General features: G+C 43.3%; 1 protein-coding gene across 3 annotated transcripts in view; it reads right to left on the reverse strand.

The window, feature by feature from the left end:
* Window positions 1-26,697, reverse strand: part of LOC135512505 (suppressor of fused homolog) — a 52,549-nt gene that overhangs the window by 19,852 nt on the left and 6,000 nt on the right. Inside the window, exon 2 of one of the 3 annotated variants that reach the window (XM_064934594.1) lies at window positions 6,191-6,426. The exons of 1 other annotated variant lie outside the window; for it this stretch is intronic. In XM_064934594.1, the coding sequence (XP_064790666.1) occupies window positions 6,191-6,339 (149 nt within the window). In that variant the 5' untranslated portion in view covers window positions 6,340-6,426. Of the gene's footprint in view, window positions 1-6,190; window positions 7,215-26,697 lie in introns of all 3 variants that reach the window. One more of the 3 variants, XM_064934593.1, reaches the window with a different exon arrangement.

The raw sequence follows: 26,697 nt of genomic DNA on the forward strand, positions 1-26,697 counted from the left end.
TATAATCGAAGAGAATTCTCTTGGTAGATAATGCGGTCAGCATTTGATAGTAAGGAATTCTAGGTCAAGTGATCAAAAGGACTTGAGTTCCTGTATGTTATGATCACACCACGACTCATTAATCATAAGGCTTCATACATCCCGCCCTTCTTACCAGAGAGATGTTGGTTTCTGTCGGTGCGATGCGTGAAGAAACCGGGTGGCTGTACCGACTCTGATAACATATCTCGAGTGAGCCATGTTTCCGTGAAACCGAGAATGTTACAATCTCTGATGTCTCTCTGGAAGGTTTCCCTTGCTCGAATTTCATCTACCTTGTTGTCAAGAGACTGTACATTTGCGAGTAGTATACTCGGGAGAGGTGAGCCCGTCTACGGAGCCTGACCAGAATCCCTCCACGGCCTCAGAGGTTTTAGATACTTTTGCTAACCTCTCTGGATTAAAACCAAATTGTGATAAGTGTACTATATTACGTATTGGATCGCTAAAAAAAATGCTAATTTTACATTACCGTGTAGTTTACCGATAAAATGGTCTGACGTGGGATGTGGATATACTCGGTATACAAATCCCAAAAGAAATACATTCTCAAGCCAATACATTTTTAGAGAAAGTTATCAAAAATAGACAAGATCTTGCTACCATGGAAAAGAAAATACCTATCTATTTGTGGAAAAATCACCCCAATTAACTCTTTAGTCATATCACAGTTTGCTTATGGTTTTGCCTACACCTAGTGAACTGCTTTTCAAATTATATAAACAATTGTTTTATTTGGAATGGCAAGCCAGACACAATTAAAAGGGCCTATTTATCTAACGAATACGAATTTGGAGGGCAGAAATGAAATATTAAAGCATTAGACATCTCACTCAAAGGCATCAGTCATACAAAATGTATCCTTAAATCCAAACTGGTTCTCTAGTAAATTTGTAGGTAAATTTGTAGGAATGTCTCATCCCACATTGAAGAATTACATTTTTTCCTTCATTCAGATTACAACTGCTCCCTTTCAGTTGTTTGAAAAGGAAATAAACTCCAAAAGATCATTATTTTTTAAAACAAGTCGTAGAAAGTTGGTTGTAATTTCAGTTTAATCCACCTGAAAAAGACAGAACAAATAGTGGCTAAACTATAATAAACTATTTGATACCTAAGCATTTTAACGAAATGCTTAAAAAATGTATAATTTTAGTGAACGATATCATAAATAAGACTGGTGGAGTTGTCACATCACACATGCAGCTAACACCAGACATATGGAAATGTCTGCTCTACCCAAAATTACAACCAACTAATTGCAGCATTACCACACAAATGGAAGAGGCAAGTGGAAGGGGAAAAAAGTAAGGAACTTGTCTGTCGGCCCTGCATTAACTTCTTGGTGACAGGGGGCAGTATATTCACATCCGGATGAAATGCATGCCCAAATTCAACTGCCTGCTACTCATCCCCAGAAGATAAGATATGCATATTATTAGTAGATTTGGATAGAAAACACTGAAGTGGAGGTCGACCGATTAATCGGAATGGCCATTTTTGGGCACCGATTTTGCCGTTTTTTTTTTTTTTTACACCTTTATTTAATCCTTATTTAACTAGGCAAGTCAGTTAAGAACACATTCTTATTTTCAATGACGGCCTAGGAACGAGGCAGAACGACAGATTTTTACCTTGTCAGCTCGGGGGATTCTAACTTGCAACCTTAAAGTTAACTAGACCAACGCTCTAACCACCTGCCTCACAAGGAGCCCGCCTGTATTGCGAATGCAGTAAGCCAAGGTAAGTTGCTAGCTAGCATTAAACTTATCTTGTAAAAAACAATCAATCAACGACTGTCGTTGCACCAATGTGTACTTAACCATAAACATCAATGCCTTTCTTAAAATCAATACACAAGTATATATTTTTAAACCTGCATATTTAGCTTAAATAAATCCAGGTTAGCAGGCAATATTAACCTGGTGAAATTGTGTCACTTCTCTGGCGTTCATTGTCAGGGTATATACAACAGTTTGGGCCACCTGGCTCTTTGTGAACTAATTTGGCAGAATTTTACGTAATTATGACATAACATTGAAGGTTGTGCAATGTAACAGCAATATTTAGACTTATGGTTGCCATCCGTTAGATAAAATACGGAACGGTTCCATATTTCACTAAAAGAATAAACATTTTGTTTTCGAAATGATAGTTTCCGGATTCGACCATATTAATGACCTAAGGCTCGTATTTCTGTGTGTTGATATGTTATAATTAAGTCTATGATTTGTTATATCAGTCTGACTGAGTGATGGTAGGCACCAGCAGGCTCGTAAGCATTCATTCAAACAGCACTTTCGTGCATTTTGCCAGCAGCTCTTATGTTTGACTTCAAGCCTATCAACTCCCAGGATTAGGCTGGTGTAACCGATGTGAAATGGCTAGCTAGTTAGCAGGGTGAGTGCTAATAGCATTTCAAACGTCACTCGCTCTAAGACTTGAGAGTAGTTGTTCCCCTTGCTCTGCATGGGTAACGCTGCTTCGAGGGTGGCTGTTGTTGACGTGTTCCTGGTTCGAGCCCATGTAGGAGCGAGGGATGGAAGCTATACTGTTACACTGGCAATACTAAAGTGCCTATAAGAACATCCAATAGTCAAAGGTATATGAAATACAAATGGTATAGAGAGGAATAGTCCTATAATTCCTACAAACTACAATAACTACAACCTGGGAATATGGAAGACTCATGTTAAAAGGAACTATCAGCTTTCATATTTTCTCATGTTCTGAGCAAGGAACGTAAACATTAGCTTTTTTACATGACACATATTGCACTTTTACTTTCTTCTCCAACACTTTGTTTTTGCATTATTTAAACCAAGTTGAACAGGCTAAAATAGATGTTATTGATGTATTATATTAAGTTAAAATAAGTGTTCATTCAGTATTGTTGTAATTGTCATTATTACAAATTTAAAAAATATTTTTTTTATCTACCGATTAATCGATATCATTTCTTTTTGGTCCTCCATTAATCGTTATCGGCGTTGATAAAATCATAATCGGCCGACCTCTAGTTTGAGATGATGCATTTCTGAAAATAATGCACCAATTTCAAATGAGGTTTTTGGACATAAAGATGAACTTTATCGAACAAAACACACATTTATTGTCTAACATGGAGTCCTGGGAGTGCCATCCGGTGAACATCAAAGGTTAGTGATTAATTTTAACGCTATTTCTGTCTTTTGTGACACGTCTCCTTCTTTGGAAAATGTCTCTGGTTTTCCGTGGTTAGGCGCTGACCTAACATAAATCGAAAGGTGTGCTTTCGCAGTAAAGCCTTTTTGAAAATCAGACACTGTGGCTGGATTAACAAGAAGTTTCTTTAAAATGGTGTATAATACTTTGTTTGAGGAATTTTAATTCTGAGATTTCTGTTGTTTTGAATTTGGAGCCCTGCAATTGTTGGCGAGGTGGGACGCTACCGTCCCACATATCCCAGAGAAGTTAAACAGGTCAACACTCACAAGGACGCAGGGCCAAACGGATTACCAGGACGTGTACTCCGAGCATGTGCTGACCAACTGGCAAGTGTCTTCACTAACATTTTCAACCTCTCCCTGACTGAGTCTGTAATACCAACATGTTTCAAGCAGACCACCATAGTCCCTGTGCCCAACAACACATAGGGAACCTGCCTAAATGACTGCCGCCCCGTAGCACTCACGTCTGTAGCCATGAAGTGCTTTGAAAGGCTGGTCATGACTCACATCAACACCATTATCCGAGAGACCCTAGACCCCCCTCAGGAGACTGAAAATTTATGGCATGGGTCCTCAGATCATCAAAAGGTTCTACAACTGCACCATCGAGAGCTGGTTGAGTCACTGCCTGGTGTGGCAACTGCTCAGCTTTCGACCACAAGGCACTACAGAGGCTAGTGCGTACGGCCCAGTACATCCCCGTGGCCAAGCTTCCTGCCATCCTGGACCTCTATACCAAGCGTTGTCAGAGGAAGGCCCTAAAAATTGTCAAAAAAAGACTCCAGCCACCCATGTCATAGACTGTTGTCTCTGCTACTGCAAGTGGTACCGGAACACCAAGTCTAGGTCCAAAAGACTTCACAGCTTCTACCCCAAGCCATAAAACTCATTTACAGCTAATCAAATGGCTATACAACCTATTTGCATTTCTCCTCTCTTTTACACTGCTGCTATTCTTGGTCTATTGTGTGTGCAGTCACTAACTCCACCTACATGTACATAAACTCAGCAAAAAAAGAAACGTCACATTACTGTCAACTGCGTTTATTTTAAGCAAACTTAACCTGTGTAGATATGTATGAACATAAGATTCAACAACAGACAAACTGAACAAGTTCCACAGACATGTGACTAACAGAAATGGAATAATAATATCCCCCCCTCGGGGGGGGGGGGGGGTCAAAAGTAACGGTCAGTATACGGTGTGGCCACCAGCTGCATTAAGTAGTGCAGTGAATCTCCTTCTCATGGACTGCACCAGATTTGACAGTTCTTGCTGTGAGATGTTACCCCACTCTTCCACCAAGGCACCTGCAGGTTCCCGGACATTTCTGGGGAGGGGGGGTGGCCCAAGCCCTCACCCTCCGATCCAACAGGTCCCAGACGTGCTCAACGGGATTGAGATCCGGGCTCGTCGCTGGCCATGGCAGAACACTGACATTCCTGTCTTGCAGGAAATCACGCACAGAACGAGCAGTATGGCTTGTGGCATTGTCATGCTGGAGGGTCATGTCAGGATGGCCCTGCAGGAAGGGTACCACATAAGGGAGGATGTCTTTCCTGTAACGCACAGCGTTGACATTGCCTGCAATAACAACAAGCTCAGTCCGATGATGTTGTGGCAAACCGCCCCAGACCATGACAGACCCTCCACCTCCAAAATCGATCCAGCTCCAGAGTACAGGCTTCAGTGTAACGCTCATTCCTTCGACAATAAACGCAAATCCGACCATTACCCCCGGTGAGACAAAACTGCGACTTGTCGGTGAAGAGCACTTTTTTGCCAGTCCTGTCTGGTCCAGCGGCGGTGGGTTTGTGCCCATAGGCGACATTGTTGCCGGTGATGTCCAGTGAGGACCTGCCTTACAACAGGCCTACAAGCCCTCAGTCCAGCCTCTCTCAGCCTATTGTGGACAGTCTGAGCACTGATGGAGGGATAGTGTGTCCCTTGTGTAACTCAGTTGTTACCATCCTGTACCTGTCCCGCAGGTGTGATGTTCGGATGTACCGATCCTGTGCAGGTGCTGCTACACGTGGTCTGCCACTACGAGGATGTTCAGCTGTCTGACCTGTCTCCCTGTAGAGCTGTCTTAGGTGTCTCACTATACGGACATAGCAATTTACTGCCCTGGTCACATCTTCAGTCCTCATGCCTCCTTGCAGCATGCCTAAGGCACGTTCACTCAGATGAGCAGGGACGTTGGGCATCTTTCTTGGTGTTTTTCAGAGTCAGTAGAAAGGCCTCTTTTGTGTCCTAAGTTTTCATAACTGTAACCTTAATTGCAGACATCCTTCCACAGGTGCATGTTCATTAATTGTTTATGGTTCATTTTACAAGCATTGGAAACAGTGTTTAAACCCTTTACAATGAAGATCTGTGAAGTTAATTGGATTTTTACTAATTATCTTTTAAAGACAGTGTCATCTCTTTTTTTGCTGTGTTTATTACCAAGCATAACCGGTGTCCCCGGACATTGTACCGGTACCCCGTATATATATAGCCTCGCTAGTGTTATTTTACTGCTACTCTTTAATTAATTAATTTTATTTTTTAATTATCCATTTTTTACTTAACACGTATTTTTCTTTAAATTACATTGTGTTGCGTTGGTGAAGGGCTTGTAAGCAAGCATTTCACTCAGGTCTGCACCTGTTGTATTTGGCGCATGTGACCAAAACAATTTAATTTGTTACTTTCTCTTACGTTGTCATAAAAAATATGTTTTTGTTTGTCTTTGATGTTACTTAACTCAATGTCTTATTTGATTCAATACAAAGTCGCCACTCAACTCAATCGTAAATCGTTGAGTTTTAGGCTACTAGCTAACTTAACGAGTTAACTTTCTCGCCGTATCCTGTTACCTTGGAAGGTTGTTATCTAGCTAAATTAACTTTGTGAACCAGCTAGGTTATGTATCCAGAAGAAGACGTTATCTACTCACCAGTATTTTACAATGGCTGTAACTTGTAAGGGGTTGGCCTGGTCGGGGTAGAGGCGCCTGCATTCCCCGTAGATTGCCTGCAGACCCGGGGGGAAGAGTGACGCCAGGGCGGGGGCTGCTGGTCCGCTGGTAGGCCGCACTTCGTCCATCCCCTACTGCTTCAGAAAGCTGGGAATAACTCCAAGGGCGACACAAATTACTTCCTCCAGGAAGATATGGGAGAATCCCTCGGCTTACTGTTGGTTGATAGAACAACCGTAACTGTATTTTGAATTGTTGATATTGTTTAGAAGCTAAAGTAAACTGTCGCCCCACGATTGTTATCCCCACTGCTCCCACCTATGAAAACGTCATTGGTTTAGGCTGTAGAAAGGAACAGAGGAGCTGGTCAAGTTCGTTTTGCATGTCCCGGTGCCCCGTTTGCAGGGAGTTTACATCACTTTAGATCATTCAATTGGTCTTATTAAGTGAGACATCCACTCACCCGGGGTTACGGGACATGCGCCACTAATTGAGTGAAGTTAACTCAATCCAATCAAAGTGCCATTCTTGGGTAGGCGGTTCCAAATACAGAGATGTGGTTGGCTGAACAATTGTTAATCATTACCCGAGACCCTTTCGCAAGAACATGAACAACTTTTCCTCAAGTTTTTGATCACATTACAATTGATCATAATGTGTGTTTATTTTGGAGGGTGAAAGGTTCTGAATGTTGCAGTTATTTTCGCACCTAAAAAATACATGTTCAATACCAGATATCATATTTATTTCCAATGCAAAGTTATTTACCGTTATTTTACAAAGCAACGACCTGACGAAAAGAGTTACAGGGGGGACGAGAGGAGATAAAGCTGGAGATGATTTGGTTCCCGTGATGGTATGAGCATAGACAATAATGGGGGCCTGTTCAGCCCACCTTTTCCTATAGTCCCATTATCAGCCCCTTTGTCTTGCTCACATTGAGTGAGAGGCTGTTGTCATCAGGCCAGGTAGTCCTGAGGCATGGTTCCAGGGCTCAGGTCCTCTGGGAGGGAGATGGAGAGTGAGAAAGAGAATGACAGGGGGCATACTTAAATTCACACCGGACACTGGATAAGACAGGAGAAGTACTCCAGATATAACAGACTGAACCTAGCCCTCTGACACTATTGCAGCATAAATACTGGAGGCTGAGATACGAGGGGTGGGGAGACACTGTAGCCCCGTCTAATGATACCCCCGGACAGGGCCTATGATGTAGTAGGAGCACACATTTTTCACTGTAACACCACGTTTGACCTGGTCAATTTTTATGTTTCACCCCTTGTTTTCCGTCATGTAGCGTTTCAAGAGGCACCTGTCCTTCCCCTGACCTTCCTCATTCACACCACCCGGCACATGGAAAACCACAAACAGTTCTTTCACACCATCCTTTCACTCCTTCCCCAACTATCAACAGCAATCTTCTGCACAGACCGTAAGGAAGCTATTGAGGGAGCAATTCAGTTGTCAATTGCTGGAACCACATCTCGAACAATGTGAAGCACAAGATGGGGTCAGAGGGTTCCCAAGCTGTGGCCAATTACCAGCAGGCCATCAAAAAGCTCTTGGCCTCAAATCAAGGAGTGACTACGAATGCACACTGGAGCCCTGATCTCGAGGTTTATTTCCATCAGTCGCTGTCCGACGCCATGGACAAGAGCACACAATATGTGCTAAACAGCTTGGGCATCCAGTCAGACGGAATTACCAACAACTGCTCAGAGAGCTTCAATGCTGTCCTCAAGGTAAAGGTTGGATGGAAGAAACTAATTTATCTACTCTTCCAGCTCCAAACCAATGCTCTGAGGGAAGTGCTGAGGGGCTACTGTAACCTAGGGAATTGTGTGTGTGTCCTGTCAGGTGTCAGGTGTGTCTGAGCAGTGGACTACTTCCTAGCAGAGTAGGACATCTCAACTCTAAACTCTTCCTCTCTGAGGTCACCAAGAAAGAGAAGAACCTATGCAAGACATAGGGGTAAGAGAGAGAAGCTAGAGTTTGAGAGCATTTCATACGTATTCATTTTGTACTCAGTGGTGTGTTTAGAACTAAATGTTTTTCCCTGTGTCTCTTCGCTCCCCCACTCAGTTCCATTCAGTGCTCCCTCCCTTCTCCTTCAGACAGTCCTCTTCCTCTGCAGCACCAACAGCTCCGGCCGCCGCTCTACACCAGAGAAGCGTAAACACTCCTCAGCCTTCCCTGAGACCACCACTGGGACCCCCAGCAAACAGCCTTACCTAGGCCAGGGTAACAGCCTTACCTAGGCCACCCACCATGAACCATCCTCCTTCAATGAGCGTCTCTCCTCTCAGGCCTCTAACCCCAGCCTGCTGCCCTGTAACTCATCACAACACCTGGTGGGTCTGGGGGCTAGTTCCAGTGGACCTCCATCCACCCCCTCCCACCAGAACCTATTGTACCCCTCTTACTACTCCGGTGGAAGGCCCTCTCAGCAGAATGTCCTGGGTACAGTGCCTTGCGAAAGTATTCGGCCCCCTTGAACTTTGCGACCTTTTGCCACATTTCAGGCTTCAAACATAAAGATATAAAACTGTATTTTTTTGTGAAGAATCAACAATAAGTGGGACACAATCATGAAGTGGAACGACATTTATTGGATATTTCAAACATTTTTAACAAATCAAAAACGGAAATATTGGGCGTGCAAAATTATTCAGCCCCCTTAAGTTAATACTTTGTAGCTCCACCTTTTGCTGCAATTAGAGCTGTAAGTCGCTTGGGGTATGTCTATCGGTTTTGCACATCGAGAGACTGACATTTTTTCCCATTCCTCCTTGCAAAACAGCTCGAGCTCAGTGAGGTTGAATGGAGAGCATTTGTGAACAGCAGTTTTCAGTTCTTTCCACAGATTCTCGATTGGATTCAGGTCTGGACTTTGACTTGGCCATTCTAACACCTGGATATGTTTATTTTTGAACCATTCCATTGTAGATTTTGCTTTATGTTTTGGATCATTGTCTTGTTGGAAGACAAATCTCCGGCCCAGTCTCAGGTCTTTTGCAGACTCCATCAGGATTTCTTCCAGAATGGTCCTGTATTTGGCTCCATCCATCTTCCCATCAATTTTAACCATCTTCCCTGTCCCTGCTGAAGAAAAGTAGGCCCAAACCATGATGCTGCCACCACCATGTTTGACAGTGGGGATGTGTGGTCAGGGTGATGAGCTGTGTTGCTTTTACGCCAAACATAACGCTTTGCATTGTTGCCAAAAAGTTCAATTTTGGTTTCATCTGACCAGAGCACCTTCTTCCACATGTTTGGTGTGTCTCCCAGGTGGCTTGTGGCAAACTTTAAACGACACTTTTTATGGATATCTTTAAGAAATGGCTTTCTTCTTGCCACTCTTCCATAAAGGCCAAATTTGTGCAATATACGACTGATTGTTGTCCTATGGACAGAGTCTCCCACCTCAGCTGTAGATCTCTACAGTTCATCCAGAGTGATCATGGGCCTCTTGGCTGCATCTCTGATCAGTCTTCTCCTTGTATGAGCTGAAAGTTTAGAGGGACGGCCAGGTCTTGGTAGATTTGCAGTGGTCTGATACTCCTTCCATTTCAATATTATCGCTTGCACAGTGCTCCTTGGGATGTTTAAAGCTTGGGAAACCTTTTTGTATCCAAATCCGGCTTTAAACCTCTTCACAACAGTATCTCGGACCTGCCTGGTGTGTTCCTTGGTCTTCATGATGCTCTCTGTGCTTTTAACGGACCTCTGAGACTATCACAGTGCAGGTGCATTTATACGGAGACTTGATTACACACAGGTGGATTGTATTTATCATCATTAGTCATTTAGGTCAACATTGGATCATTCAGAGATCCTCACTGAACTTCTGGAGAGAGTTTGCTGCACTGAAAGTAAAGGGGTTGAATAATTTTGCACACCCAATTTTTCAGTTTTTGATTTGTTAAAAAAGTTTGAAATATCCAATAAATGTCGTTCCACTTCATGATTGTGTCCCACTTGTTGTTGATTCTTCACAAAAAATACAGTTTTATATCTTTATGTTTGAAGCCTGAAATGTGGCAAAAGTTTGCAAAGTTCAAGGGGGCCGAATACTTTCACAAGGCACTGTATGTGAGCCATTTTGGAAATTTAGCCAGCAAAAAAATATAATAGATTTCAATATATTTAAAAGCTATTTGAAATACATGAAGATACATTTGGAGAGTGAGAAAGAGAATGACAGAGGGCATACTTAAATTCACACAGGACACTGGATAAGACAGGAGAAATACTCCAGATATAACAGACTGACCCTAGCCCTCTGACACTATTGCAGCATAAATACTGGAGGCTGATACGAGGGGTGGGGAGACACTGGTCAAATAACTCAAGCATAGATTGGTAACTTTTTTTCTAATTTGGCACACAGAAACTACTGGCCAATCTTAACTTGGTCAAAAATGATGGCACCAATGGGCCTATAGGTGGCACTGTTGTAAGCAATCTCACTTAAAACCTCATATCCGCTGCCCCGTTTGACCAAGAGACTTAAAACTGTGCATGTCAGTGTCTTTCCTCATGCTGAACAAATTTGCCTCAATGACCCATCTTTCCTCATGCAGAACAATGGCTCATGACTCAATGACCCATAAGGTCTGTCAGAATAGATTATCCTCCATCTTGGACATTTTGGAAAACCTTTGAAAAATGTATTCTCATGAACCATAGGTCCCAATTACACCAAATTCAGTATGGCCATGGTAAATCTCTTAACTTAGTTGAGGAAATGGTTAAGAGATGGCTGAGTTATTGATACTTCATAAAACCAGATTTTACATGTCCATTTAAATCCTTTGTAAATCCACTTCAATTTATCATAGCAGGCACATGCACCAATAGGGGTCTACCTTCACATAGCACATGCCCCTTTGCCTTTCCAGTCTCCAAAGTGCCCTTTTCGGTGGTGGTATAACTTTTTTGTTATTGTTGTTCTGAACTCACTGTACGCAAGTCATCAATAAATTCTCATTATGCTTCAGAACCTAACAAAATTGAACATCTTGATTGTTGACCAATGACCAGTCATTAGCATTGGCACGCATTTCCAGATCAGTGATGTGAAATAACTTATTTCCTACAGTTTGGCCTGGCAAACATAGTAGGCATAATCCATATAAAATTGCCACACCCTGATCTGTTTCACCCATCTTTGTGCTTGTCTCCACCCCACTCCAGGTGTCATCCTCCTTCCCCATTATCCCCAGTGCATTTATACCTGTGTTCTCTGTTTGTTTGTTGCTAGTTCGTCTTGTCAAGCCTACCAGCGTGCTCCGTTTTTTAAGCTCGTTTGATTTATGTAGTGCTCTCGTTTTTGGAACTATAATAAAAGTGCACCTGTTCATTATACTCTGCTCTCCTGCACCCGACTTCGCCTCAAACACCATTGACAGAATTACACACCTCTAATGGAGTCAGCAGGTGCAGGTACCCCGGTTAGAGGAGTCGAGAAGCGCGTCCAGGAACATTCGTCCATGTTACATCCTCTTGGTGCCATGATTGATCGCGTTGTCCAGACCATGGACCGTTGTCAAAGATAGGAAGCCTCGACCAGTACAACCGGGATTTTCTCCACCCATTCCATCAGGAGAGAATTCCGGTGGAATGCGTCTCTCCCATCCCAGGGAGTATGATGGAACGGCAGCACAGTGCCAGGGATTCTTGTTACAACTGGACCTCTACCTGGCCACTGTGCACAAAGCTCCCTCGAGAGGGGAGAGAGTGGCCACCCTTGTCTCCTGCCTCACAGGAAGAGCGCTGGAGTGGCAAACGCCACTCTTCCACTAACCTCTCCCCCTTTCAGTGCGTATTGGGGTACCAGCCGGTTCTGGCACTGTGTCATCAGGGTCAGACCGAGACTCCTGCGGTGGACAACTGGTTTAGGTGCGTGGAGAAGATATGGGAGGCTGCCTGTGTCCTTCTCCAGCGAGCCGCGCGTCGCCAGAAGGCCTGTGCGAACCGTCACCGCAGTGAGACTCCGGTGTTCGCACCGGGGGACCGGGTCTGGCTCTCGACCCGTAACCTGCCCCTCTGCCTGCCTCGCCGGAAGCTGGGTCCGCAGTTTGTGGGGTCATTTAAGGTCCTGAGGAGGGTGAACGAGGTGTTACAGATTACAGCTTCCCTCTGATTATCGTCTTAACCCCTCGTTCCATGTGTCTCTCCTCAGGCCAGTGCTGGCTGGTCCTCTCCAGGAATCTGAGGTGCGGGAGGTCCCTCCACTCCCTTTGGACATCGAGGGGGCCCCGGCATACATCGTTCATTCCATCCTGGATTCGAGGCGTCGGGCCTTCAGTACCTTGTGAAGTGGGAGGGGTACAGGCCGGAGGAGAGGTGCTGGGTTCCGGTTGCAGATGTTTAGGATCTTGAACTGCTGCGGGAGTTTCAAAGTGTGCCTGTTCATTATACTCTGCTCTCCTGCACCTGAATTTGCCTCCAATACACCATTGACAATCCGAATGTGGGGAATGAAGAGAAATATGGGAAATGTATGTACAAATGTTTGATCTTGAACAGAACTTACAACATCAATCAACATGCCTCAATCAAAAATGTACAGCCAGAAGTACAGAAAAGAGTGGGAGTCTGTACCTAAACAAATGTCAAATCCTATTTTTTGCCGAGATGGCCAGTCAATTTGAGTAACGTTATTGTGTATTCTACGTAATGACGTATTCTATGTAATGAAAACTGGGCATATTTCCAGTTCGGCGGTCAATATATAATTAAAAATATCCAATGTTACTTTCTATGAAATAAAAAAGGGGGACAATTCCGGTTTCATGTATCTAGTCTAACAGGCACACTGTGATAGAGAAAACAACTATGTTACAGAAACACTACAGACAAGACAGAACTGGCCGATCTGAATAGCCATTCAGTGGTCCTGGTAGAATAAGAGCAGAAGAGAACATGAGCAAAATTGAAAAAACAGACAATAGTATATGTGAAACACTTAACAACATAATAAAGAAATAAGATGCTGGTGAGATTGGTAACTACATAATATACTTATACCAACCTAATCTGTATATTTCTCAGAAGAATGTATTTTCTTCAGAATTGCTCTGCCTTTGGCCAGCTTCTCCATGAACTCCTGGCAGGAGAGGTTAGAGTTTGTCTTCACAATAAGCATGGCCTTGATGGTAGGAACAGTGAACCTATTTCTTGCTGCTGTCCATAGATCATTCATTTGGGAGAACACTCTCTCGACTGGTGCATTACTTCCAGGTAAGCACATGACAACAGACGCTAATCTAGCCAGGTTAGTGTGTGGGATGTCATTCTATTTGAAGTGGGTAACCACCGTGCTCCATCTCTGACTAAGCGGTGTCTCAGATGTTTTCCATTCTTCAAGGGATTCCCCCTTTAGGAACTCTTGCAGGCCATTAACCTCGTCAAACAATGCATCCTCATTGATGTTCACATTGGGGCATTTTTCCTGCAGTGTGCCTGCTGCCTTCTGGATGTCTTCACGAAGAGGTTGCCTTTTTAAAAAGAGAACATGTAAATCTTTTAGATTATCTGTGTGCTTTCCCCATGCTTGCACGTAGTTCACAGCCATAGTGAAGAATGCTTGGGATGTTTTGAGAAAGCTCTCTTTAGACATGGCTCCATTTTCCTCTAGCTCTCTCAGAAGTCCTCTGACCAAAACTGGAATGAAGTTGTCATCACGTCTTGCAGTCAATTTTGCCTCAACGTTTCTCAGAATTGCAACAGAATCCACAGCACAGTGGTCCTGGCCTCCAAGCATCGTGTCACTGAATACAGTAAAGTTTCCATGGACAAAGGCCAGCTAAAGTTCAGTCAGTGGATCTTCGAACATTGTTCGCAGGACAACAGGGCATTTGTCATCAGAAATAAAAAAGGATTTCAATGGCACATACATTTTCAGCACTCTATCTAGAGCAGGGAGCATGGACATCCAGCGAACATTGCTGTGTCCTAAAATATTATGGTACTCCTGGCCAACAAACTCACAAAAGCCCTTCAGTCTTTCTACTCTGACGGTGAAAATATGAACATATTCAAATATGCTAGGTAGGAGCAAGCCCATGTAATGCTTTGTATGTTAGCAGTAAAACCTTGTAATCAGCCTTTGCCTTAACAGGAAGCCAGTGTAGAGAGGCTAGCACTGGAGTAATATGATCAAATTTTGGGGTTCTCGTCAAGATTCTAGCAGCCGTGTTTAGCACTAACTGAAGTTTATTCAGTGCTTTATCCAGGTAGCTGGAATGTAGAGCACTGCAGTAGTCTAACCTAGAAGTGACAACAGCATGGATACATTTTTCTGCATCATTTTTGGACAGAAAGTTTCTGATTTTTGCAATGTTACGTAGATGGAACAAAGCTGTCCTTGAAATAGTCTTGATATGTTTGTCAAAAGAGAGACCAGGGTCCAGAGTAACGCCAAGGTCCTTCACAGTTTTATTTGAGACGACTGTACAACCATCAAGATTCATTGTCAGATTCAACAGAAGATCTCTTTATTTCTTGGAACCTAGAATAAGTATCTCTGTTTTGTCCAAGTTTAAAAGTAGAACATTTGCCGCAATCCACTTCCTTATGTCTGAAACACAGGCTTCCAGGGAGGGCAATTTTGGGGCTTCACCATGCTTCATCGAAATTAACAGCTATGTGTCATCCACATAGCAGTGAAAGCTAACATTATGTTTCCGAATGACATCACCAAGAGGTAAAATATATAGTGAAAACAATAGAGTGGTCCTAAAACGGAGCCTTGAGGAACACCGGAATTTACAATTGATTTGTCAGAGGACAAACCATCCACAGAGACAAACTGATATCTTTCCGACACATAAGATCTAAACCAGGCCAGAACTTGTCCATGTAGACCAATTTGGGTTTCCAATCTCTCCAAAAGAATGTGGTGATCGAAAGTATCAAAAGCAGCAATAAGGTCTAGGAGCACGAGGACAGATGCAGAGCCTCGGTCTGAAGCCATTAAAAGGTCATTTACCACCAAGGTTTGGCTTCTTCAAGAGAGGCTTTATTACTGCCACTTTTAGTGAGTTTGTTACACATCGGTGAATAGAGAACCATTTATAATGTTCAACATAGGAGGGCCAAGCACAGGAAGCAGCTCTTTCAGTAGTTTAATTGGAATAGGGTACAGTATGCAGCTTGAAGGTTTAGAAGAGGCCATGATTATTTTCATCAATGTGTCAAGAGATATAGTACAAAAAACTTGAGTGTCTCCCTTGATCCTAGGTCCTGGCAGAGTTGTGCAGACTCGGGACAACTGAGCTTTGGAGGAATACGCACATTTAAAGAGGAGTCCGTAATTTGCTTTCTAATATTCATGATCTTATCCTCAAAGAAGTTAATGAATTTATCACTTCTAAAGTGAAAGTCATCTTCTCTTGGGGAATGCTGCTTTTGAGTTAGATTTTGCAACAGTATCAAACATAAAACTGAGTTTGAAAAATAGGATGATCGAGCAGCAGTGAGGGATCTTCGATACTGCACGGTACTGTCTTTCCAAGCTAGTCAGAAGACTTCCAGTTTGGTGTAGCGCCATTTCCGTTCCAATTTTCTGGAAGCTTGCTTCAGAACTCGGGTATTTTCTGTATACCAGGGAGGTAGTTTCTTATGACAATTTGTTTTTGTTTTTAGGGAAGCGACTGCACCTAGGGTATTGTGCAAGGTTAAATTGAGTTCCTCAGTTAGGTGGTTAACTGATTTTTGTACTTGACGTCCTTGGGTAGGCGGAGGGATTCTGGAAGGGCATCTAGGAATCTTTGGTTTGTCCGAGAATTTATTGCACAACTTTTTATGATCCTTGGTTGGGGTCTGAGCAGATTATTTGTTGCGATTGCAAACATAATAAAATGATGGTCCGATAGTCGAGGATTATGAGGAAAAACATTAAGATCCACAACATTTATTCCACGGGACAAAACTAGGTCCAGAGTAATTTTTTTTTAAATTTTACCTTTACTTAACCAGGCAAGTCAGTTAAGAACAAATTCTTAGCTCATCACTCTCCCTGGGAGGGGGCCAGAGACAATTACTCGATGCCGACATCTTTCTAGCTGATTTACACGCTGAAGCTAAGTTGCACTTGGTGACCTCTGACTGTTTCATCCTAACATCGTTGGTGCCGACGTGGATAACAATATCCCTAAACTCTCTATACTCGCAAGTTTTAACTTTAGCCAGCACCATCTTCAGATTAGCCTTAATGTCGGTAGCCCTGCCCCCTGGTAAAGAGTGCACGATCCTGGATGATTCTTTTTAGTCTAATACTGCGGGTAATGGAGTCGCCAATGACTAGGGTTTTCAATTTGCCAGAGCTAATGGTGGGAGGCTTCGGCGTCTCAGACCCCGTAACAGGAGGAGTAGAGACCAGAGAAGGCTCGGCCTCTGACTCGCTGCTTAATGGGGAGAACCGGTTGAAAGTTTCTGTCAGTTGAATGAGCGACACCGGTTGAGCATTCCTACAGCATTTCCTTCTAGAAGCAATGTGAAAATTGTCTGGCTGCGGGGACTGCGCGAGAGGATTAATACTTTTATCTGTACTTACTGGTGGCACAGATGCATTTTCATCCTTTCCTACACTTAAATGACCCTTGCCTAACGATTGCATCTGAAGCTGGGCTTGCTTCCTTCAGTACTCCTCACTTGGTAAACAGTTCGACCACATCCTTAAAAAAACACTGGTACATCTTGAGCACCAATCCACAACTGCAAAAAGACATTTAAAGAACCCCCGCGGGTAGTCTTCAGACGCGCCCCCAACATCAGTCAAATGGAGGTGAGGTCTGATCTTCAACATACAGTTGAAGTCAGAAGTTTACATACACTTAGGTTGGAGTCATTAAAACTCGTTTTTCAACCACACCACACACATTTCTTGTTAACAGACTATAGTTTTGGCCAGTCGGTTAGGATATCTACTTTGTGCCTGACACAAGTCATTTTTCCAACAACTGTTTACAGACAGAATATTTCCCTTATAATTCACTGTATCACAATTCCAGTGGGTCAAATGTTTACATACACTAAGTTGACTGTGCCTTTAAACAGCTTGGAAAATTCTAGAAAATTATGTCATGGCTTAAGAAGCTTCTGATAGGCTAATTGACATCATTTGAGTCAATTGGAGTTGTCCCTGTGGATGTATTTGTAACAAATTTCGTCCGGAGAAGGAGAAGAGGACCAAGGTGCAGCGTGGTAAGTATTCATCATGCATTTAATAAATACGAACACTTGAACAAAAACAACAAACGAATAGTTCTGCAAAGTGCAATACACAAAACAGAAAACAACTAACCACAAACACAGGTGGGAACAGGCTACCTAAGTATGGTTCTCAATCAGAGAAGATTGACAGCTGCCTCTGATTTGGAACCATACCAGGTCAAACACATAGAAATACAACACACAGAACAAAACATAGAAATTAAAAACATAGAATGCCCACCCCAACTCACACACTGACCAAACCAAAACAGAGACATAAAAAGGAACTAAGGTCATGATGTGACAGAATTTCAAGGCCTACCTTCAAACTCAGTGCCTCTTTGCTTGACATCATGGGAAAATCAAAAGAAATCAGCCAAGACCTCAGAAATAAAATTGTACGAAAAGTGCAAATCAATCCCAGAACAACAGCAAAGGACCTTGCGAAGATGCTGGAGGAAACAGGGGCGGCAGTGTAGCCTAGTGGTTAGAGCATTGGACTACTAACCGAAAGGATGCAAGTTCAAATCCCCGATCTGACAAGGTACAAAATCTGTTGTTCTGCCCCTGAACAGGCAGTTAACCCACTGTTCCTAGGCCGTCATTGAAAATAAGAATTTGTTCTTAACTGACTTGCCTAGTAAAATTAAGGAAAAAAACAGATAGTCTCTATATCCACAGTAAAATTTGTCCTATATCGACATAACCTGAAAGGCCACTCAGCAAGGAAGAAGCCACCGCCATAGAAAAAGCCTACGGTTTGCAACTGCACATGGGGACAAAGATCGTACTTTTTGGAGAAATGTCCTTTGGTCTGACGAAACAAAAATCAAACTGTTTGGCCATAATGACCATCGTTACCTTTGGAGGAAAACGGGTGAGGCTTGCAAGCCTAAGAACACCATCCCAACCCTGAATTACCCCAGGGTGGCAGCATCATGTTGTGGGGGTTCTTTTCTGTTAAATTCTGAAAAACTGAGTTTAAATGTATTTGGCCCAGGCAAAAAAAAAAGTGTTTTTTTTTTGTTGGTGAATAATACCCCCTTTTTCTTCCCAATTTCGTAGTATCCAATTATTAGTAGTTACTATCTTGTCTCATCGCTACAACTCCCATACGGGCTCGGGAGAGACGAAGGTCGAAAGTCATGCGTCCTCCGAAACACAACCCAACCAAGCCGCACTGCTTCTTAATACAGCGCGCATCCAACCCGGGAAGCCAGCCGCACCAATGTGTCGGAGGACACTGTGCACCTGGCAACCTTGGTTGGAGTGCACTGCGCCCGGCCCGCCACAGGAGTCGCTGGTGCGCAATGAGACAAGGATATCCCTACCGGCCAAACCCTCCCTAACCCGGACGACGCTAGGCCAATTGTGCGTTGCCCCACGGACCTCCCAGTCGCGGCCAGCTGCGACAGCGCCTGGGCACGAACCCAGAGTCTCTAGCGATGCGATGCAGTGCCCTAGACCACTGCACCACCTGGGAGGCTCTAAGGTGAATTTTTATGCCACCGACTTCAACTGTACCTGATCAAATGTATTTGTGATTTATGCTATGTAGGAAAAACAAAACGAGCTCTGGAAACAAGGATAGCAGAACACAGGGGTAATATCAGGACCCTTGACCAGAGAAACCATGTGGCTGCGCATTTCATGGAGGCTCGTCACAACATTAGCTCTTTGAGATACATTGGCATCGAACATGTTAAGACTCCTAGGAGGGGCGGACATACTGATAATCTATTATTGAGAAGAGAATTGTATTGGAATCTCCGTTGTGTGCCATGTCTCCTAGAGGTCTGAATCAAGAGTTTCATATCAGACCATTTCTTACCTCTTACCTGCCTTCCAGGTTACTCACCTGGTCATTTTGTAACTATATATTCTGCTCTGGAACCATTACATGCACCCGTCTCATTGTTATTTAGTTATTAGCGATATACAAAGTTATTTTTGCACCCACCATGCGTCATCACCGCAATGGTCATCTGAGGTGAAATGTATATATTTTGGGAAGTGAACACTCAGTGTGTTTGACCTCACGAAGATCCGTTTCGGGTCGAAACGTTGTCAATAAAGCAGTGAATTGGGAGCTTTAACAGTGTGAGGGACTTCTTGTTCTATACTAGTATTATTTATTAGCCCAGCACCTATGTTTTTAAGGATGCGCATTTGACAACAAACTTTTATACAGATCCATATATGACAATGGTCTATTTGCATTTAGGCCTACTGCAACTCTGATTGGTTATGGCACACCGGTCTGTGTAGAGTACATGCCTGAGTCGTGCCTGCCAATGCAGTAGAATCCAACTTCGATGTGTTCTGCCTGCAACAAAGTATCCTGTATAGTTAGTTTTGCATACTAGTATAGCTTGTTTTATTTCGGTATGTTGCAGTGAAACTGGCTAATATTTCGTTGATTTGATCACAATTCCCACAGCAAAGGGAAACTCTGATACTGTTAACTAAAACTCTAGAAAGTTGAGTGAAGTTCAATCTCGTACTTCTCTACATATGCTGATATTTCTTCTGCGTGGTAGTCCCGGGGTAGCTGTGCGCCACGCACGAATGCAAGCAGCTTAAAGGGAACATTGGTCTCTCCTATCACGGAAACATGGCTCACTCGAGAGACGCTAACGGAATCGGTGCAGCCAGCTGGTTTCTTCACGCATCGCGCTGACAGAAACAAACATCTTTCTGGTAAGAAGAGGGGCGGGGACGTATGCCTTATGATTAACGAGATGTGGTGTGATCACAACAACATACAGGAACTCAAGTCCTTCTGTTCACCTGACTTAGAATTCCTCACAATCAAATGTCGACCGCATTATCTACCAAGGGAATTCTCTTCGATTATAATCACAGCCGTATATATTCCCCCCGAAGCAGACACATCGATGGCCCTGAACAAACTTTATTTGACTCTTTGCAAACTGGAAACCACATATCCTGAGGCTGCATTCATTGTAGCTGGGGATTTTAACAAGACTAATCTGAAAACAAGACTCCCTAAATTGTATCAGCATATCGATTGTGCAACCAGGGCTGGTAAATTCTTGGATCATTGCTATTCTAACAGGTATGCAAATAAGGCCTTCCCCCGCCCTCCTTTCGGAAAAGCTGACCATGACTCCATTTTGTTGCTCCCTGCCTACAGACAGAAACTAAAACAAGAAGCTCCCGCGCTCAGGTCTGTTCAACGCTGGTCCAACCAATCTGATTCCACGCTACAAGACTGCCTCGATCACATGGATTGGGATATGTTCCGCATTGCTTCCAACAACAACATTGACGAATACGCTGATTCGGTGAGCGAGTTCATTAGAAAGTGCATTGACGATGTCGTTCCAGAGGCAATGATCCAAAACCAGAAACTGTGGATTGATGGCAGCATTCGTGTGAAACTGAAAGCACGAACCACTGCTTTTAAACAGGGCAAGGGGACAGGAAACATGACCGAATACAAACAGTATAGCTGTTCCCTCTGCAAGGCAATCAAAAGGCAATCAAACAAGCTAAGCGTCAGTATAGAGACAAAGTAGAGTCACAATTCAACGGCTCAGACACAAGAGTTATGTGACAGGGTCTTACAGTCAATCACGGATTACAAAAAGAAAACCAACCCCGTCACAGACCAGGATGTCTTGCTCCCAGGCAGACTAAATAACTTTATTGCCCGCATTGAGGACAATACAGTGCCACTGACATAGCCTACAACCAAAACCTGAGGACTCTCCTTCACTGCAGCCGACGTGAGTAAACCATTTAAACGTGTTAACCCTCGCCAGGCTGGAGGCCCAGACGGCATCCCCAGCCTCGTCCTCAGAGCATGCGCAGACCAGCTGGCTGGTGTGTTTACGGACATATTCAATCAATCCTTATCCCAGTCTGCTGTTCCCACATGCTTCAAGAGGGCCACCATTGGTCCTGTTCCCAAGAAATCTAAGGTAACTGAGCTAAACGACTACCGCCCAGTAGCACTCACTTCTGTCATCATGAAGTGCTTTGAGAGACTAGGACCATATCACCTCCACCCTACCTGACACCCTAGACCCACTCCAATTTGCTTACCGCCCAAATAGGTACACAGACGACGCAATCTCAACCACACTGCACACTGCCCTAACCCATCTGGACAAGAGGAATACCTATGTGAGAATGCTGTTCATCGACTACAGCTCAGCATTTAACACCATAGGTCTCGACCCCGCCCTGTGCAACTGGGTACTGGACTTCCTGACGGGCCGACCCCAGGTGGGGAGGGTAGGTAACAACATCTCCACCCCGCTGATCCTCAACACTGGGGCCCCACAAGTGTGCGTTCTGAGCCCTCTCCTGTACTCCCTGTTCACCCACGACTGCGTGGCCACGCACGCCTCCAACTCAATCATTAAGTTTGCAGACGACACTACAGTGGTAGGCTTGATTACCAACAACGACTAGACGGCCTACAGGGAGGAGGTGAGGGCCCTCGGAGTGTGGTGTCAGGAAAATAACTTCACACTCAACGTCAACAAAACAAATGAGATGATTGTGGACTTCAGGAAACAGCAGAGGGAGCACCCCCCTATCCATATCGATGGGACAGTAGTGGAGAGGGTAGTAAGTTTTAAGTTCCTCGGCATACACATCACGGACAAACTGAATTGGTCCACCCACACAGACAGTGTGGTGAAGAAGGTGCAACAGTCGCTCTTCAACCTCAGGAGACTGAAGAAATTTGGCTTGTCACCAAAAGCACTCTACAGATGCACAATCAAGAGCATCCTGTCGGGCTGTATCACCGCCTGGTACGGCAACTGCTCAGCCCACAACCGCAAGGCTCTCCAGAAGGTGGTACGATCTGCACAACGCATCACCGGGGGCAAACTACCTGCCCTCCAGGACACCTACAACGCCCGATGTAACAGGAAGGCAAAAAAATCATCAAGGACAATAACCACCCGAGCCACTGCCTGTTTACCCCGCTTCCATACAGAAGGCAAGGTCAGTACAGGTGCATCAAAACTGGGACAGAGAGATTGAAAAACAGCTTCTATCACAAGGCCATCAGATTGTTAAACAGCCACCACTACACAGAGAGGCGGCTTGTCTACCTACAGACTTGATATCATTGGCCACTTTAAAAAAATGGAATACTAGTCACTTTAATAATGCCACTTTAATAATGTTTACATATCTCACATTACTCATCTCATTTGTAATAATGTATACTGTATCCTTCACTATCTATTCTTTACTATCTATTGCATCTTAGCCGCTCTGTCACCGCTCATCCATATATTTTATACGTATATATTCTTATCCAATTCCTTTACTGGATTTTGTGTATTAAGATTTGTTGTGGAATTGTTCCATATTACCTGTTAGATACTGCTACACTTTTGGATCTAGAAGCATAAGCATTTTGCTACACTCGCAATAACATCTGCTAACCATGTGTATGTGACCAATAAAATTTGATTTCATTTGTTTCTAGGCTACCTGGATAAAATTCTTGTTCGCGAGCCTAACTTCCATTCAAGGGCAACTTTAGCTAGTGAACATTAGCCTTCTACATATTGAGGGTCCATCCTCTCAGGCTAGGGACAAAGCAATGTACTGTATGAGTTAATGATTGGGTCAGTTTCGCCGTTATAATCATTGATCGGTTTGGAGAATTAAGTAAAACCACAAGTCCAAATCCCTATCTCCATCCATGGCTATTTTAGGAAAGGGCAAATTTGAACTTGCTGGCTAGCTAGCCACCCGTGGACAACAACACAACGATATGCAACAATTCAAGTTTTTCTGTCAATGACGTATGCTCTCAGTGGGAGTTGATAGGAGTGACTGCAAATCCAAGTTGGCTTCCCTTTACACTTTATTTTTGGTGTGCCAAGACCAATCACAGATGAACTCACTCAGTTTAGCTCAACGCTGATTGGCTAATGTTTAAAAGGGTTTTTGTCAAGGGAGGCCAGATAGCAGCAACAATGTCATACTCATTTGGACCAGACAGCATGAGAGAGATGGCCTACACTATACGTAGAGAGACAGAGGGGCGCTGTTTCGCTTGCTAGGATACTTTCTCCAATGAAATTACATTCAGCCTCTTGCGAATTGAAGGAAAATTATGGAACATAGAGACAATAGATTACAAATGATTTTATAAAAATACATTTTTGGTCAATTTCTTGGGAGGCCTGGCTTCCATTGGCATCCATGAATACGCACCACTGGTTAGAAAGGATTACCTACACATACTGAGCAGCTCATATTATAGACAGAAGCATGCAACATGGCAGACCAATCCGAACTCATCTCTCGACATGTCCAGCCAATCATGGCTAGCGGGAAGGTCCCTGTCTTTAACATATCTCAGAATATATTTTGATATACATTACATACATTTTCCGATGCATTTAACATATATTTTGTGATGTACATTTTATATATACATATTAAATACATTTCGGAATATGTTGGAATGTATTAAAGGTAGACTCCGTGATATGATATAGATGCAGAAAGTAAACTGCATAGTGGGTCAATATCTTAAAAGTCTAAGAGCGTTGAAGCATGAGGCTCAACTTCTCCGCTATTTTGCTGCCCTGGCTACCACTCTGTGAACAGCGTGAAGTGAACCATTGCACATGTGAAGATACTGTGTGTGACTGTGAGAGTGAAGTCTTACATCTCGCTCATCTCAATATCTGTGGTGCTGCTCGTGGCAACGTCATTTAGCTAAGCCTACCTTTAAATACATAAAACATATATACATTATTTTGCATTTTTATTTCACGTGTCCTTAAAAGGTTATCTAAAAATATATTTTAAATGTGGGTTTTTTCCATATGGGAGGACACCAGAGTTAACAACGTATGATAAGTGCCTTGGGATCTTTAGTGACCACAGACAGTAAGGACACCCATTTTAACATCCCATCCGAAAGACAGCAGCCCTCCATCAACACTTCCAGTAGCATCTGGTCATCTAGGGATCGGCCAGGACCAACCCTGCTTAGCTACACAGGCAAGCCAGCAGTGGGATGCTGGTGGCAATTTGTTAATTTCGGAAATATCAAATTTGGCACGTTTTAATGTTTGGGTAGGCTTGCATAAATCTGGCAAGTGTGAAATGCAAACACAAATTTCACTAGGCCTTTGGTGCCGTCTACTGTTTGATTGATACAGTGCCTTGCGAGAGTATTCGGCCCCCTTGAACTTTGCGACCTTTTGCCACATTTCAGGCTTCAAACATAAAGATGTAAAACTGTATTATTTGTGAAGAATCTACAACAAGTGGGACACCATCATGAAGTGGAACGACATTTATTGGATATTTCAAACTTTTTTAACAAATCAAAAACTGAAAAATTGGGCGTGCAAAATTATTCAGCCCCTTTACTTTCAGTACAGCAAACTCTCTCCAGAAGTTCAGTGAGGATCTCTGAATGATCCAATGTTGACCTAAATGACTAATGATGATAAATACAATCCACCTGTGTGTAATCAAGTATCCGTATAAATGCACCTGCACTGTGATAGTCTCAGAGGTCCGTTAAAAGCACAGAGAGCATCATAAAGACCAAGGAACACACCAGGCAGGTCCGAGATACTGTTGTGAAGAGGTTTAAAGCCAGATTTGGATACAAAAAGGTTTCCCAAGCTTTAAACTGTGCAAGCGATAACATTGAAATGGAAAGAGTATCAGACCACTGCAAATCTACCAAGACCTGGCCGTCCCTCTAAACTTTCAGCTCATACAAGGAGAAGACTGATCAGAGATGCAGCCAAGAGGCCCATGATCACTCTGGATGAACTGCAGAGATCTACAGCTGAGGTGGGAGACTCTGTCCATAGGACAACAATCAGTCGTATATTGCACAAATCTGGCCTTTATGGAAGAGTGGCAAGAAGAAAGCCATTTCTTAAAGATATCCATAAAAAGTGTTGTTTAAAGTTTGCCACAAGCCACCTGGAAGACACACCAAACATGTGGAAGAAGGTGCTCTGGTCAGATGAAACCAAAATTGAACTTTTTGGCAACAATGCAAAACGTTATGTTTGGCGTAAAAGCAACACAGCCCATAACCCTGAACACACCATCCCCACTGTCAAACATGGTGGTGGCAGCATCATGGTTTGGGCCTGCTTTTCTTCAGCAGGGACAGGGAAGATGGTTAAAATTGATGGGAAGATGGATGGAGCCAAATACAGGACCATTCTGGAAGAAATCCTGATGGAGTCTGCAAAAGACCTGAGACTGGGACGGAGATTTGTCTTCCAACAAGACAATGATCCAAAACATAAAGCAAAATCTAAAATGGAATGGTTCAAAAATAAACATATCCAGGTGTTAGAATGGCCAAGTCAAAGTCCAGACCTGAATCCAATCGAGAATCTGTGGAAAGAACTGAAAACTGCTGTTCACAAATGCTCTCCATCCAACCTCACTGAGCTCGAGCTGTTTTGCAAGGAGGAATGGGAAAAATATTCAGTCTCTCGATGTGCAAAACTGATAGACATACCCCAAGCGACTTACAGCTGTAATCGCAGCAAAAGGTGGCGCTACAAAGTATTAACTTAAGGGGGCTGAATAATTTTGCACACCCAATTTTTCAGTTTTTGATTTGTTAAAAAAGTTTGAAATATCCAATAAATGTCGTTCCACTTCATGATTGTGTCCCACTTGTTGTTGATTCTTCACAAAAAAATACAGTTTTATATCTTTGTTTGAAGCCTGAAATGTGGCAAAAGGTCGCAAAGTTCAAGTGGGCCGAATACTTTCGCAAGGCACTGTATGTCCAGTAGTATAGCAGGAACAGCCAGGTAACTCAAAGGTGCAACTGCCAATGGAAGGCTGTCCTAAAAAGCTATTTGGTGTTTTGACCTTATGCCTTGCCAACAATACCGACGTACTATTTACCCCAAAATATAAACGCAACATGTAAAGTGTTGGTCCCATTTTTCATGAGCTGAAATAAAACATCCCAGAAATCTTCAATACGCACAAAAAGCTAATTTGTCTCAAATTTTGACAGGTGTGGCATATCAAGAAGCTGATTAAACAGTATGATCATTACACAGGTGCACCTTGTGCTTGGGACAATAAAAGGCCACTCTAAAATATGCAGTTTATTCACACAACCCAAAGCCACAAATGACTCAAGTTTTGATGGAGCGTGCAAATGGCTATGCTGTCTACAGGAATGTCCAATATCATTTCGAGAAATTTGGCAGTAATTGCATTTTATTGATGGCAGTTTGAATGCACAGAGA

This window comes from Oncorhynchus masou, chromosome 24 (genome assembly GCF_036934945.1).
Source record: "Oncorhynchus masou masou isolate Uvic2021 chromosome 24, UVic_Omas_1.1, whole genome shotgun sequence".
Classification (NCBI taxonomy): Eukaryota; Metazoa; Chordata; class Actinopteri; order Salmoniformes; family Salmonidae; genus Oncorhynchus; species Oncorhynchus masou.